Source organism: Chinchilla lanigera, unplaced genomic scaffold (assembly GCF_000276665.1).
Source record: "Chinchilla lanigera isolate Chin_1 unplaced genomic scaffold, ChiLan1.0 scaffold00017, whole genome shotgun sequence".
Classification (NCBI taxonomy): domain Eukaryota; kingdom Metazoa; phylum Chordata; class Mammalia; order Rodentia; family Chinchillidae; genus Chinchilla; species Chinchilla lanigera.
In genome coordinates, this window is record NW_004955418.1 from 29,024,002 (window position 1) to 29,038,413 (window position 14,412).

Consider the following 14,412-nt stretch of genomic DNA (forward strand, 5'->3'; position numbering starts at 1 on the left):
CCAGATGTTCCCCCAAAGCTTCATGCAGTCATGGGGCAGGCTTCTAGAGTTTATGATTTATTCATGGTCCAAAGCTGGCATTATGGGTGTGAGTGCTACATCTGCCCTGGGGCCGGTAGCTTGCATAGGGAGGGAAAGAGGCTGCTTGCTGCTGCTCCTCCCTTTTGCTCTTGTTGCTTTGCTGTCTTCCGCTGCCATGAACTATTGCCCTCTGCCATGTGCCTTTCTGCGTTGGAGCCAGCAGAGTATGGACTGAAACCACCACAAACTATGAGCTAAATAAACCTTTCCTTCCTTAATTTTGGGTGTCATGTATTTTGTCTCAGCAATGAGAGAAGAGTAATGCAGACAGAATTTGGTACCAGAGGAGAGGAGGTTGTTGCTGTGACTACACCTGACAGTGTGGTTTAAGAGCCTTTGGAAGTGGCTTGATGGAAGTGTCTGGAAAGGTTTGGAGATTTTGCCTGAAAGAGAAGCACCAGAACGCCTTTGGCTGTTCTGTGTGGGAGACTCTGGTCAGAGCTCAGAAGACTGAAGTCTGATAGAAATCTTGGTAAAGACCAGGCTTGGAAGGTTTCTGCTGGGAAGAAGGACTGCATTGGGTGCTGCATCCCAGATGATGTATGTTATGGATTGGCAGAAAGTTTGTCTGCATTTTGCTCATGTCCAGAGACTTTGCCTGAGACTAAGATTAAGTGTGGTGGACTAATTAATCTGGCAGAAGAAATTTCAAGGCAGTTGAAAGTCGAGGCAGTGGCATGGCTATTGTTGCGGGCTTTTAGCCAGATTTATGTTGAGAATCAAGAGCAGAGAGCCCAGCAGGATGATTTAAAATGTTGTGAGTTTCATCAGAAAGGAAGCTCCAGTAAAGCTGTGGACTGTAAAGATAGAGCTTAGGAGATCTCCTTTGCTGAGAAGGAACAGGAAAGTAGAAAAGATGGCCTGAGGGTTTCACAAGAAACAGCAAGTCTCCACCCTTTGCAGCCTCAAAACTGCAAAAGTGAAAGCCTTTGCTTTGAGGAAAAAAAACCACAGAGCACCATGTTCCAGAATGGTGACAGTGGTCACACCAGGTTCCACAATGGCAGAAGTATAGAGAATTTGTTGTCAGAAATGGATTCAGAGTTCTCAGTGATCCAGGCACTCAACTGCTACATCCATGAGAGAGGAAGGCCTGGCTACTGCTCCAGCTGGCAGCAAACCTTGGCATTATCCACGTGGTCCTGGTTTTAGGTACATGCAGAATGAAAGAGTTCTGAGGTTAAAAAGACTTCCACCTTGACTTCAGAAGGCCTGGGAGGCCAGGCAGTGTTCCCTTGAAGCCTAAAGTGCAGTGGAGACTCAGAAGGTTGAAAAAGCCAGGAATGTAGATTCTCTGAGGAAAGCTGCAAAGAAGGAGCAAAGCAGGCCCAAGAGAGAAGCCATGGGAACTACAGCCACCAGCAGTGCCAAAGTGGTGGAGACATATGGAGCTCACAATCGGCCACAGATTGCTTTGGATGTTCCACACAGAACTACAGGACATAATGTTTGCCCTGCTGGATGTTGGACTTGCTTTGGTCTCAATGCTCTGTATCCTCCTGTTTGTGCCTTTTTGGATGTTTACCTCTTGCCACTGAATGTTGGAAGTGTGTAACTTTTCATTTGTACAGGGGCTTACAGCTGAGAGTTTGCTATACATCTCGGAGGAGACTTGGGACTTCGACCTTTCAGCAGTGCTGCAACTGTTAGGACTCTGGCAACTCTTAGAGATGGACTAAAACGTCTTTTGCATAAAGGGAAGTACATGAGTCTTTGGGGAGCATGTGTGGAATGTTATAGTTTGTGTCTGGATGTCCCCCAAAGCCTCATGCAGTCATGGGGCGGGCTTCTGGAGTTTATGATTGATTCATGGTCAGTCCAGGGTTGGGATTAAGGGTGTGAGTGCTACATCTGCCCTGGAGCGGGTAGCTTGCATACAATGTACAAGAGGGGAAGAGACTGCTTGCTGCTGCTCCTCCCTTTTGCTCTTGTTGCTCTGCTGTTTTCCACCACCAGGAACAATTGCCCTCTGCCATGTGCCACCCTGCCTTGGACCCAGTTGAGTATGGACTGAAACCTCCACAAGCTGTGAGCTAAATAAACCTTTCCTTCCTTAATTCTAGGTGTCAGGTATTTGTCTCAGCAACAAGAGAAAAGTAACCAAGACAGGGGCTATCCTCAACATCTCTCCTGCCGCCCTTGGCAGCACTTCACTACAAAAGATTAAAAACCATGGAACTTTATTTTTTATCCCACCCTGACAGTTGGTGACAGAAAGTGGCTCACAGTCATCATCGCTTGCGTCTGGCTCCTCGATCAGCGTGCACTCTATGAGCGAGAGAACCCCACCTGTCTGGAAACAGAGCGATTCATCCATAAGAGGCTGAAGGCTGGGCTGGTTGCAAAGCTCTGACTCTCAAAACCTGTATTTCAGTGGCCACAGACAAAAGCATGGTAATTCTGCACCATAAATAATGTCTCAGAGTCCACAGTGAAACTTGGGTGTGCCAAATAAATTGAATTCACTCAACATCAATTAAACTCTCTCCTCCACCCCAGCCTGCTCCTGATGTCTATAAAATTTGGTGACTTCACCCATGGGAGATTAGATGGCACCACAGTGGATTTGCCAGCCAGGAAATGGTTCACACAGTGAAAAACTTCATCACAGCTTTGTACTTTCGAACAATCATAACAGCAGGAATAGACAGCCCAATGTTTCCTGTAAATGGGCCAGAGAGTAAATACTTTAGGCTTTGCAAGCCATATCATTCCTACAATTAGGCAAATCTGTCATTTGCTGCGAAAGCAGACACAGGCAATATGTAAACAAATGAGTGTGGTCATGTACCAATAAAACTTTATTAACAAAACAGGCAGCAAGCTGTAGGGCTCTAGATAAAACAGCAGTGAACAAATATTATGTCACTACACCACAGTGATTTGCCAAGATTTTACAGCTCAGCAGTTGTCAGTTAGAAATAATTTTGCCTGGGCTATGATTTTAATTATACCACCTTAGGACAACACATTGTTAAAATAAATATCTATAACTTTGAATCCAGATAGCAACAAAATCAACATAAATGGGCTTCTCACTGTGTATTACTCCCCCTTTAAGCAACTGTGACAATCTGGTTTAGGACAGCAGTGTGGGACAGTCACAGTGGAACGGCCCTTGGTCCCTCCTATGAGCAGGGACATTCATGGACAGCAAGGGAGACCCATACCTTCAGCAGGTGCAGCTTTCCTCCTGAGCTTCTCGTACAAATTAAAAAGTGTTTTGTAAATAGGAAGCACTGTCTCTCTCCTTCCTTTTTCAAAGACAGTGAACCCAGGCGAACTTTACTAAGTTTCCCTCTCTCAACGGAAGGTACTTGAATAAGAGAACCTGGGGGTTGCAAAAGTAAAGAATACACAGCAATTAAAATCCCACCAAGCAAGGCCCGTGCCCTTGGCCATAAACACAAGGGCCCATTTCCCAAGGTACCAAGGACAGATTCCATGCACCGTCAGAACCAGGAAATCAACACTTGAGGCAGGACAAACAATGCATTCTATTTTAAGGGTGCAATTGTCTCTAATATTTCTGCAAAATAGATTCCACTCATCATCTATCAACTAGAACATAAATTTGGAAGACATTCAAGTTGACTGCAGAGAACAAGGCACTTCGGCCTTCTGTCCTTGCTGTGATCCAGTCTATTCACTTCTCATAGCACCACATCAATTATGTAACCACACGTGGTAATAGAACAACATAACGAATGCAGACAGAGTTCATTCTTTCTGAATCACTAAAATTGGATAAACAGTGTATTAATCTGTTTTATACTTTAAAAACAGAATGTACAGTACACGTGTATTATAAAAATACATAAATTATATAATTCAATGTAATTTAGTTAAGGACTATTCTTTAAAGGGCATCTATTTCAAGTTGCATTTAAATTGAGTGTGAAAAAAAAAATACTCTTTGTGGACTCTAAATGGAAAATAAGCCACATAAAATCTATGCCCCAGGAGCAAAACTGTCTCCAGTACAATATGGGAAGCAACACACAGACTTTATATAATAATGAGGTTACCTCTGATTATTTCTAGATTACAACCTAATAGTGACCTCCCCCACCCTAAAAAAAAAGGAAATTCTGGTTTAAGTTAAACAACAAGCCAGACAGTACCAAGACAGATTCTTGCAAACACCTTGGTCCTGCCTCCTGAAATCCCCTGAGTGGTATTGTTCCTCATGTTAGTTTTATCTGTCGCCCATCCCCATCACGGCCCCACAGGTTCTGGGCACCTCCTGAGAGCCTTGATGTGTGCTCAACCCTTAGATATCAACGGTGGTCATCAGGAGGAGAGAAGATTGCCAGCAACTTTGACCTTCTCTTCATACTTTTTCTGAGTTTCTTGATTTTTCTTTTAACGAACAGATTATTCCTCTGAGTGGAAATAAATACCACTGTTCTTTATGACATAAAGAACATATACACCTAAGGCAGTAAAATCATGATTGTGAGTCACAGAATCTGCATATTAACACTGAGTCTTCCAAATTGCATCTACCTTTTAACAAAGATGTGCAGGGTGGCAGAGGACCAGGCTCCATGCCCTGATCCACATCCTCCGTTTAGGTGAGTGATGAGGGGGACTTCTGACAGACAGGGAATGGGCAGCTACTCTGAGCTAAGAAATGTGGAGGAACCTGTCCTGGGGAGGGAGTGGGCCTGGAGACAAAGTTCCAGGAGAAGGCTGGACTCCAGGGAAGGGACTGAGCAGAGGAGGAATAAAGGAGATCGGGCTGGCCAGGGGACAGGCAGAGGCGGGGCAGGAACGGAATACGCACAGTAGAGATCAGGAGGGCAGCAGTGGGTAGGAAGGGGAAGAGGAGGGCGAGTGAGGAGTAATGGGGACAAAAGGAAGGACCCACAGGGCAAAGGGCAGACCCACAGGACCCCTGGGGATGAAAGCAAAGCTGGAGGAGCCTTAGAGGGCTGCTTCAACCCCTCCCACACACACACACTTTAGCGGTGGGGAAACTGAGGCCCAGGCTAAGCAGCTCCCGCAAGGTCACACCTAAGTGAGAGGCATGGTCAAGGACCGAGCCCTGGACAGGGAACAACAGGAGAGACTGCAGCAGTGAGGGGCTCGGCCCTCGCCTGTGTGAACCAGCGTGGCCCAGGTGTGAAGGCCTAGTGACAGCCAGCAGCCTGGACAAACACGTGGGGACAGGGACAGGGACAGGGACGCGATGCAGGGGCTGGGAGGGGTGTTTTGAACGGCTCTAACCGAGCCTGTGCAAGTACAATAACAGTGTGCTCAGTGGTAAACGCTCCCAGCAATTTAGTGACTTTCTAAGTCAGAAGGGACAGAATTGACTGTTAGCTCACATATTAACAATTATGTGAATTTCAGCTCTGAAGTAAAAAAATAAAATAAAATAAGTGTCTCCTTGGCAACCGTACATTCACGGGCTCCATCCATCACCACTCACCTACTCTCCAAGTCAGAGGGGTGCAAAGAAATCTATGCATGGGAACGAAAAGGGAAACATGCCAACACTATTTGGTTTATAAAACAAGATGCATGGAAAACGTATTTTAGGTAGATTCTTTTCCCACATTTCACCCTATGGTTTTTATTAAAATGTAAGTTGCTTTTTCAGTAGCACCTGTTTGCAATACCTGTTTGTGCTCCTTGTGTGGAGATGGTACATGGGCACAACCCACAACACACCTCAATTCCTGTTTCCTTCCCTTTCTCTCCCCTCCCTCCCTCTCCCTCCAGCTCTTGATCCCCTTCCCACTGGAGAAAGAGCCATCTTCCTACTTCTTGTTATCTATCTTTTACTTTGGTCTTTATTTGAGTTTCTCGTGTAAGAGGAACTGTGTGATATTTAAGCTTGCGTGTCTGAATTCACTTAACGTTATGGCATCCACGATATTTCAACATAGCCTTGAGACTTCAAGGAAGGATTCCTCTGGTTAACACAAATTGGAGAAGGCACCAGGACTAAAGTCAATAATTGCCCAGTATAGACAGGTGTGCTATGATACATGGTGTCATGATCATCCATCCGGTCCAAACTCTGGGGTCACCTTACAGCAAGGCTGCTGTCATCGCTGTCAGCAGATTCATGTGAAGGTCCTGTGAACCTGGCGAGAGCTCTGATTCTTCATTCTACTCTGTAGAGGACAAAAATGAAGAGCAATGCCCGGATTCTTGGGTTAGGCATCCAGAAACTGTGCTGCAACTTCCAAACCCCTCTGTCCAGCGGATGCACATGGCTTTGAGTCTGTGAATGTTGAAGTTGCCAGAGAAACCCACATCTCATTCTTAGGCATTCCGCTCTCTTCAGTCGCCTTTAACTGTCCTGATTCACAGTTCCACAAAGACAATGTTGACAATGCATAGTGGTGTTGGTACTAAATGTCACCCTAGAGTGCCTTTATCTTCAAACAAATACTAGAAGATATTTCATGCTATTGGAAATAGAAAGCCGTTCCAAAACTTGGATCTTCACTTTCAAGTGACTCACAAGCTTGAGTCGGGGTGCTTTTGTGGAGATCAGCTCATTTAATCTTCAAGATAATCGTAAAAGACAGGCACTACCATTAACTGCAGGGTGAGGAGAGGAAACAGGCCAGAAAGGTTGCACACATTGTCCAGCATCACACAGCCAGGGAACAGGGCCCAGGGTCTGACCTCCAGGGAGTGGCCGCACTGTGGTCCTGTGACTGCCTTGACACTGACTTTATTATTAGATTTTGGAAATCAAACGGCAGTATTCAATTAAATTATTAGATTTTGGAAATCAAACAGCAGTATTCAGTCACTGCTGTGATAGACTCTTTCGCCTCCTGTTCATCAGACTATGCTATCTAATGATCAGAGTCATTTACAATAAAACTTACATGATTTATACCCCTACCTCCCCCTCAGATACCACTGGAGAGGGACTGAAGCACTTGCCCTGAGACAGCCTTTGAGATGAGCTGTGTGACTACCTTTTCCAGTTCTCAGAATAGGATTTCACACGGGGTTGAAAGTGTGTGCAGAAACACACACACACACACACACAGAAATGGACTTTCTACCATCCGTGAAAGTAGGTAACACAAACACCAGCAAGCCACTAGAGGTAAATCATGCTTCATTTCATAGAAAATAGAATTCTCAAAGCTTTAAAGAATAATGATTTTTTAAAACACCTCCACTACCCTTTAGGACTGCTAAGGGGATTTAGTAAAAGTGATGGCAGGAGAGGCCAAGGCAGGACAAAGCAAACCTTCTCAGGCGTCTGTAGTGATTTGTCACATTCCCCTTTCAGGTCAAGGTCTGACATCCAGCAACCACCTTTACTGAATAAGTCCTATTCAGTGCATTGGGTAATTCATGATAAAACATGCAGGAAAATGCTGCTGAAAAGCAATCACCAGATTGTCATGGGCACAAAAGCAATATCAGAAACAATAACAGCTGACAGAAGCACCTTAAACATGTGGTAGGAAACGAGAAACAAGCACCATGTGGGTCTGACCTCTGGGAGAAGGGGTGTGTGAGTTCTTTTCCCATGTGCAGCAAAAAAATACAACCTATTCCATACATTTGCCTTCTAGCATTTTTTATTATGGGTATTTTTTCAAGCCTAGATTTATGCAGCCTAAGTTTTTAGAAATACAGTTAACGTTAGGCGTGATCACACTTCCCCACGTCCACAGACCTTTTGGAAGTAGTACAGCAGCTTTGGAAACTTTAGTTTGCATTCTCACATATTAAAAAGCATAGGTCAGTTAGTAGGCATTTGTGGTAAACTCTGAACAAAAGAAGAGTATAAAATATCTTACAATCACAATGGCGATTCAAGAAATCAAACTTTGTCCAACGCCCATTTTACAGTAGCTACAATGCCAAGCATTTACCAGATGAGCTGAAGCAGGGAGAATTCACAAGAGCTGCTCTCCTGGCTTCTCAATGCCTGGGAGAGAGGTGTGTGAACAAGAGCCACACCCAGCAGGACAGCCACACCCACCAGGCCAGGGGAGCGGGAGGAAGGCCGACCCCTTACGCCTGCTCTCTGACCAGGCCTGGGACCACAACCGACCCTCCACAGGCACAGAGGACCACAGGAACCCAGGGGCAGCCGTGGATAGGCACAGACTCTGCAGGGAGTAGGTACAGGGACCTGGGCTCTGAAGGGGACAGAGGGGAAACCCAAAGGCTTGGTGCTGTGAGCATCACATTCCACGATTATCCAAAGAAAAACGAGTGTCCCACGCCAGAAATGGGAAAAGGAATCATTTTCTAAAATACACGCCTGAACTTGAACATAGTTATAAGGCTTCACTCCTTGTCAATAAATAACAACAGAAAATGGCGTGTGTTAAAGTCTTCAAGTATTCTTTGCAAGAAACGAATGTGCACATCCTGGTGTCTTCTTCAATGAGGTCAAAAAGGGATTTTAAGCAGCACAATATAGCAGGCAGCAGCAAGGCACAGATAGATCTTCGAACGCTATCAGCACATCATACACAGGAACTGCATTAATGATTAATTCAAGTCCCAAATTTAGCTTCCACTCCTCAACAAGCTCAAACCGACCGGTGTGTGTAATAGACTGTATCCATCACTCCGATCCGCCGCTCGGGGCCTGCTCTCTCCCCGAAGTGTCTAAGCTCTGAAAAATGACTTAGGGTGCAGTTGACTCTGGTCCCTTGAGGTCAAAAGCTGAAGGGGAGCATGCACTGTCCAAGTGTTGATTCTTCAGTTTCTGCACACAAGCATCTTTGACTCTTCCAAAACTCGCTTGACGGGGGAGTGCCCCAAAGCCAGCCCACACACCATTGCTTGGCCATGCCCAGAGCCCACCAGGGACCGACGGGGAGCGATGCCAACTGGTAACCCAAGTTACCAGGCAATCAAACGCCACCAGGTGGGGCTGGTCCGGCAGTGCTGATGAAAAATGGGAACAGGAAACAGCTGTTTTCACTCCGAACATTGTCCCCACTCTTCTGGCACAGGGCTTTGAGGATCGCCAGTTTCTCTTGGGCTTTCGCCTGGACATCCTCACCAGCTGGCACTACTGCGCCACGGGGCCAGCCCGACGCGTCCTCCTTGGAGCTGTAGAGAACGTCGGGTCCGCTCAGGAGCAGAGTGCAGCCAGCATGTGACTTACTGTCACACGCACACCTGACTATCACTGTGCTGCTGTGTTTCATGGCCCCTGGAAAGAAACAGCACAGAGGCGGCCTCAACCGCAGCCCGGGGCCAAGCCCGCGGAGAGGGCCTGCACGAAAGGTGCCCATCGCACACGGAGCCAGGCCTGCTCCAGAAAGCGAGCCCTGCCTCTGCCAGAGACGCCGGGACAGACGGCCAGGCCCTGGGGACTCACCCTGGCGGATGAAGGTCTGGCTGGTGTCCAGCAGGATGTCGCAGCCCTCCACGATCATCCGCTCGATGGCGAGGTTCTTCCGTATGTTCTCAGTGTCACTGACTTCGTCGTGCATCACCCTGCCGCACAACACGGGGAGACGTTAGCCACTGCCCAGCACATCGCCAAGGAAGGGCCCAACTGAGACGGTCGGCTTTGGACTTGTACCAATTTAACGGGGCCCAAGGGGGAAGCAGACTGGACCGCCAGAATTCCAGCCGAGTGGAAGCCCAGCATGCTCCACGCGTCAGTGAGCATCACGGGAATGTCTGCTTTGAACGAGACCAGAAAGCAATTTCATGGGCCATGTTTCATGGGCCACTTGCTTCCCAGGTAGGAGAGTGCCATTTGTGGGGAGCTGAGCAAATAGCTTGATATTGTCCCATATAAACTAAACGCACACAGATGTGAGTAAGTGCCTGGAACAATGAAAAATCACTGAGAAATGCCAACTACCTTCTCTAGCTTTTTGCCAAATCTGACTACAAAGTTTTAACTGAAAGGCACTTTCCGGTGATGCTGAGAAAATAAAGTGAACACTTCCAAACTTACACCAAAACACACGGACTCGATTATACAAATTTACCTGCTATAAAATCTTTCCAAGAGATACATTTTTTCTTGGTTAAAATTAATGTGAATGAGGATTCAGAACATGGCATGAGCTGGCATTCAGCTGTACAGTGAATCAGAGATTGGGGCTTGTGTTTGCTGGAGCATACATGGCATTGGGTCTCCGCGGTGGACCAGCTGGCCGGTCCCCTCCCCTGCCCTTCTCACTTGCTCCCCGCCTACCTGGACAGCTCCTCCAGTTTCGATTTAGCAAACTGTAGACTTTTCCTCTCCACGTGTTCATGGGGCGTGTGGGCCAGGAGCTCGTGCAGCGTGATGATGTACCTGGGGATCTGAAAGCAGCAAGGGGTCAGGATGGGTCACACGGGGCCTCTCCACAGTTTGGTTGTCACCGTCACCGCGGCAGCCTCGGCTCTGCTCACACAGGTCTGGCTTGCAAATCGCTTCTTAGAGAAATATACTTAGGAGGAACGACGCTTCCAACTGCACACACACCAAGAAGGACTTCACAGAGACCCCAAGAGATGGCAGCCACAACATATTCCACTGTTTCTTTAATGTGGTCCATGACCACACGTTTCTCAATCCCGGCGCAAGAGACACAGCTGTCTTCAAGTCACTTGACCTGCCTTTTTAGATATTTTTGTCTGCTTACAGAGTTTTTTAAAAATTAATCATCCCACAGCAATGTTCCTTTTAACAATTAGAACTTGGGAGAAAGTATATTCCCTTATTACATTTTGGTCCTGCTTCATTTCATTTCACAGTAAAAAAAAAAATCGTTTAATTAGATGATTTGTACTTTTGCTCATGAACAGACTCACAAAGTTCTGTCAAAATCGAAGCTTTGGCAACCATATGAAGGTTTTAAAAAATCATACTAGAGATTTAACTGAAGTTACAATGACTCGGCATGGGGTGGGTGAGACAGGGTCTTGCTATAAAGTTCAGGCTGGCTGCGGTCGTGCTGTGTTGCCATTCCCCAAGCGCCTGTTCTGTGGGTCTCTCCCCTGAGGACTGGGTCTCAGTCAGCACAGGAAAGAACCCCAGAGAATGAGGACAGACGGCCAGCTCGGGGGTCCAGTGTGGGCCCCTGCATTCTGCCCCACGTGGGTGTCCACTTGTGTAGAGCGCTCTTGGCAGGGGTGGCCAGCGTCAGCAGACATCTCACTGCAGCCCCATGACAAAGTCACAGTGCCAGGAAGCAGACAGAACCCTCATTCTGAGGAGGAGGGGTGAAGAGGACCCTCCCTCCCAGGGTCACGGAGGCAGCCGCTGTCTCTTTTTTACTCCAGGAGTCCCTCACTGAGGGCAGCGCAGGGCTGGCCCAGTGAAGTCTCGAGGGACATGTACGCATTCCAGTGTTCCTCTGTCTGCACAACCCGTGGTCGGTCAAAGTTCACCCCAAAGTTAGGGTTCCATGGAAAACCAAGGTGAGAAGGAGCAGGGAGCCTCTGCTCAGGATCTGCACTGAGACCCACAAAAGTAAGTTTAGATGGCAGCTTCACGGGCCTCCTCCCTTAGATCCATCTAGTTTAAAGGGCTGCCTGGCTGAGAGTCAGTGGCTGGAGCCGGACTCGGCATCTGGCCCTTTACACTTTCTGGTGGAGGAACAAATAGCAGTGAAAACGGCCCCAAATGGAGCCAACGCTCTCAGACAGCAGGCAGCTCAGAGGAGCTCATCTGTGTGCTCAAGTGCTGACAACAAACTTGTTCCAAAAGCCCAGGCATCCTGGTAAGCACTGAATGAGTCAGAATTCTGCGTTCTCTGATGGGGCAAATTCTTGTCACTCCGGGAACACGAATTAGCTTGCTGTCCGGTTTCAGCCAGCAGCCAGGCCAAGCGGCGAAGGGCTTCATCCTGAGACCATCTCGCAGGGCTGCTCTGTCAAAGCCCGCCCTGAGGGCCGTGGGCTCCCGGTGCACGCAGAACCAAAGCGGCAGGGCCAACTTCGCTGCAGCCAACCCAGACAGCACGCTGACTTTGCAGAGTAAAAATTATGTTAATAATAACAGTGTTTTCCATAACAAATTCTTTGCCAGCTCCTGGACTGGCTGGTCCCGCTGTTTGAGGGAGAGACATTTCACTGCATCCTCCAAGTTCAACAATTCCTCCCCATTTTCCCACATCAACAAAGCTAGTAATAGCAGCAAAAAAGCCTCAGAAGGAGGAAGAATGCACTGGTCTCCTCTGTGGTCTCCACACACACAAGCGCATGCACACATGCACACACACATGCATGCACACACACGCACACGCACACATGAGCTAGCACTTCCAGGCCCTCTCCTCCTCACTCTGCTCCTCCCCCAGATTCTGTCTGCCACCCAAGCTCCAGACAAAGCCAGGGCCTGAACTACCCTCACCTCTTTGATTACTGCCCCACAACAAAAGGGTGTGGCACCCCGGCTTCCTCCTAGATGTGTCCCGCTGAAGCTGGGTGCTAGGCTTTGGCAGGAGCAGCACTGCTGCCTCTGCACACGCCGAGGGAAGGGAGTCACCCCAGACCTTGGAGGGAGCAGACACCGCCAGGCTGTCTCACCTTGCTAGTGAAAGGCCACGAGGGATGAGGAGACAGAACGAACCTGGAAAGCAAACCCTCCAGCTCCTCCTACGAAGGGCAGCTTGGACCCAGTTGTTGTCTGGATCACCCGGAGAGGAGGCCGAGGTGGGGAGACCAGGCCGGGGCGAAGCACTTGTGCTTTCCCTCCTGTTCTATTCGAAATAGTGACCGGGAAGCGATGAAAAGCCTCCAGTGCCTCTACTGCCCGCTCACATCCCGCAGCTGGACCAGCTCTGCTGAGCCCCCTCAGCTTGGGGCACCTGGAGTGGGCTGGGACACGCCCTACCCTTTGGTCATCCAGTCTGGAGGGAGTCCTGAGGACCCCAGTGTCTAGGCTCCAACGGTGGGGCTGAGGTCACCACGGCTTGAGGGGAGGGTCCGGGGCTGACACCAGGCTCCTTGCACGCACAGAGGAGCCCAGCGCCGACTGCAAGGGCGAGGTCCCCTGCAGGTGGCAGGGTCGGAGCTGGATCCTTGGAGCCCGATGGAGCCCAGCTGCCTCCACCCAGACAGCAAGACATAGAGATAGAGGTGGCCTGCATTATCCCAGGCCACGGCTGAAGGGTGAGTGAAACTCAGGTCTCCTGCTCAACACCCCCAGCTCAAGCTTCTTTGTCTGACATTATGGGAACTCCCGCGGGCCATCGAAATGCTTAGTCACTGCCGCTGGGCGTCAAACTCTGGGCTGCAGCAGGGAAGGGAGGCAGAAGAGGATCCCAGCAGTTTAAGAAACCCAGAGACCTCCCCAAGGAACTGCACGATGGCGAAGACACCCCAGGCATGGGGAACGGAGCCAGGACCCTACCGTTCCAAGCACCTTTCACAGCTCTACTTGTGCATGCAGTGAGAGCAAAAAACACAGAGCATGTCTACATTTAAAGAATTTATTACACTTCGAGCTACATTGCCATGAATCCCCTCAAATCCCTCCCCTTGGCTCCAGACACACTCATCCCATCGTCCTTGTCACTTTCTGAAGCAGTTCTGGAGTCCTCTGCCCTGAATGCCTTTGGTTGCATTGTCCTGGCTGGCTTGATGTGCTGCATCAACTCAAAATGTTTCCCTTTCATAGCTATTTTGACTTTAGGGAAGAGTCAGGAGTCACATGGTGCCAGATCTGGTGAATAAACTAGATGAGGACACAGGGTCGTGTTTTTCTGAGCTTTCCATTGGATGGAGCTCGGCGGCAGCATTCGCTGTGTTTCTGAGCACATCCTGTAAAGACACTCAGGAAAGAGCACTCCAGAGCTGCTGCAGAAAGTGACAAGGATGACGGGATGAGTGTGCTCAAAGTGGGGGGATATAGAGAGGGGAGTTCATGGCAATGTCTCTCGTAATGATTTTTTAAAAATTAAAACGTTCACCATAAATTTCAATCACACATTGTATCTGCACCTGATTTGAGGCTACTGAACAGATACCAGGTGGAATGTTGAATCATAATTTGAGATAATTGCCAAAAAATCCATAGAATCACCAAACAATGATACATTATATAAAATGTTTCACTGCAAATAAAACCTTAAATTCCAATTACGCATATAGTAAAAATAAAAGGCTGAAATTTTTCTTGTAAAATATTTCTTCAAAGAGGCAAAAAGTTCAAACAATGTAGTTCCACCAAAAAGAAAACGTAAAGTTTCAGTGTACTTCAGTGCTTTCAAGTGCACCTTGGTGGTTGTCAGGAACTTTACTAAGCTTCTGTTGTGACTTCAGGATTTGAGGACGGACTGACAAACTCAGAGGCAATTAGGAGCCACAGCAACACTGTGACATAAACGATTAGGCAGGGTCAGAGACGCCTGCTGAGAGGCCAAAGCG

The 14,412-nt window shown here is 48.1% G+C and overlaps 1 protein-coding gene across 1 annotated transcript in view; it reads right to left on the minus strand.

Moving 5' to 3' along the window:
* Positions 1-14,412, minus strand: part of Rasgrf2 (Ras protein-specific guanine nucleotide-releasing factor 2) — a 195,830-nt gene that overhangs the window by 93,336 nt on the left and 88,082 nt on the right. Inside the window, exons 9-12 of the mRNA XM_013512878.1 lie at positions 10,250-10,359; positions 9,416-9,534; positions 3,252-3,412; positions 2,278-2,374 (exon numbers count right to left, since the gene is read on the minus strand). Of these exons, the coding sequence (XP_013368332.1) occupies positions 2,278-2,374; positions 3,252-3,412; positions 9,416-9,534; positions 10,250-10,359 (487 nt within the window). The remainder of the gene's footprint in view (positions 1-2,277; positions 2,375-3,251; positions 3,413-9,415; positions 9,535-10,249; positions 10,360-14,412) is intronic.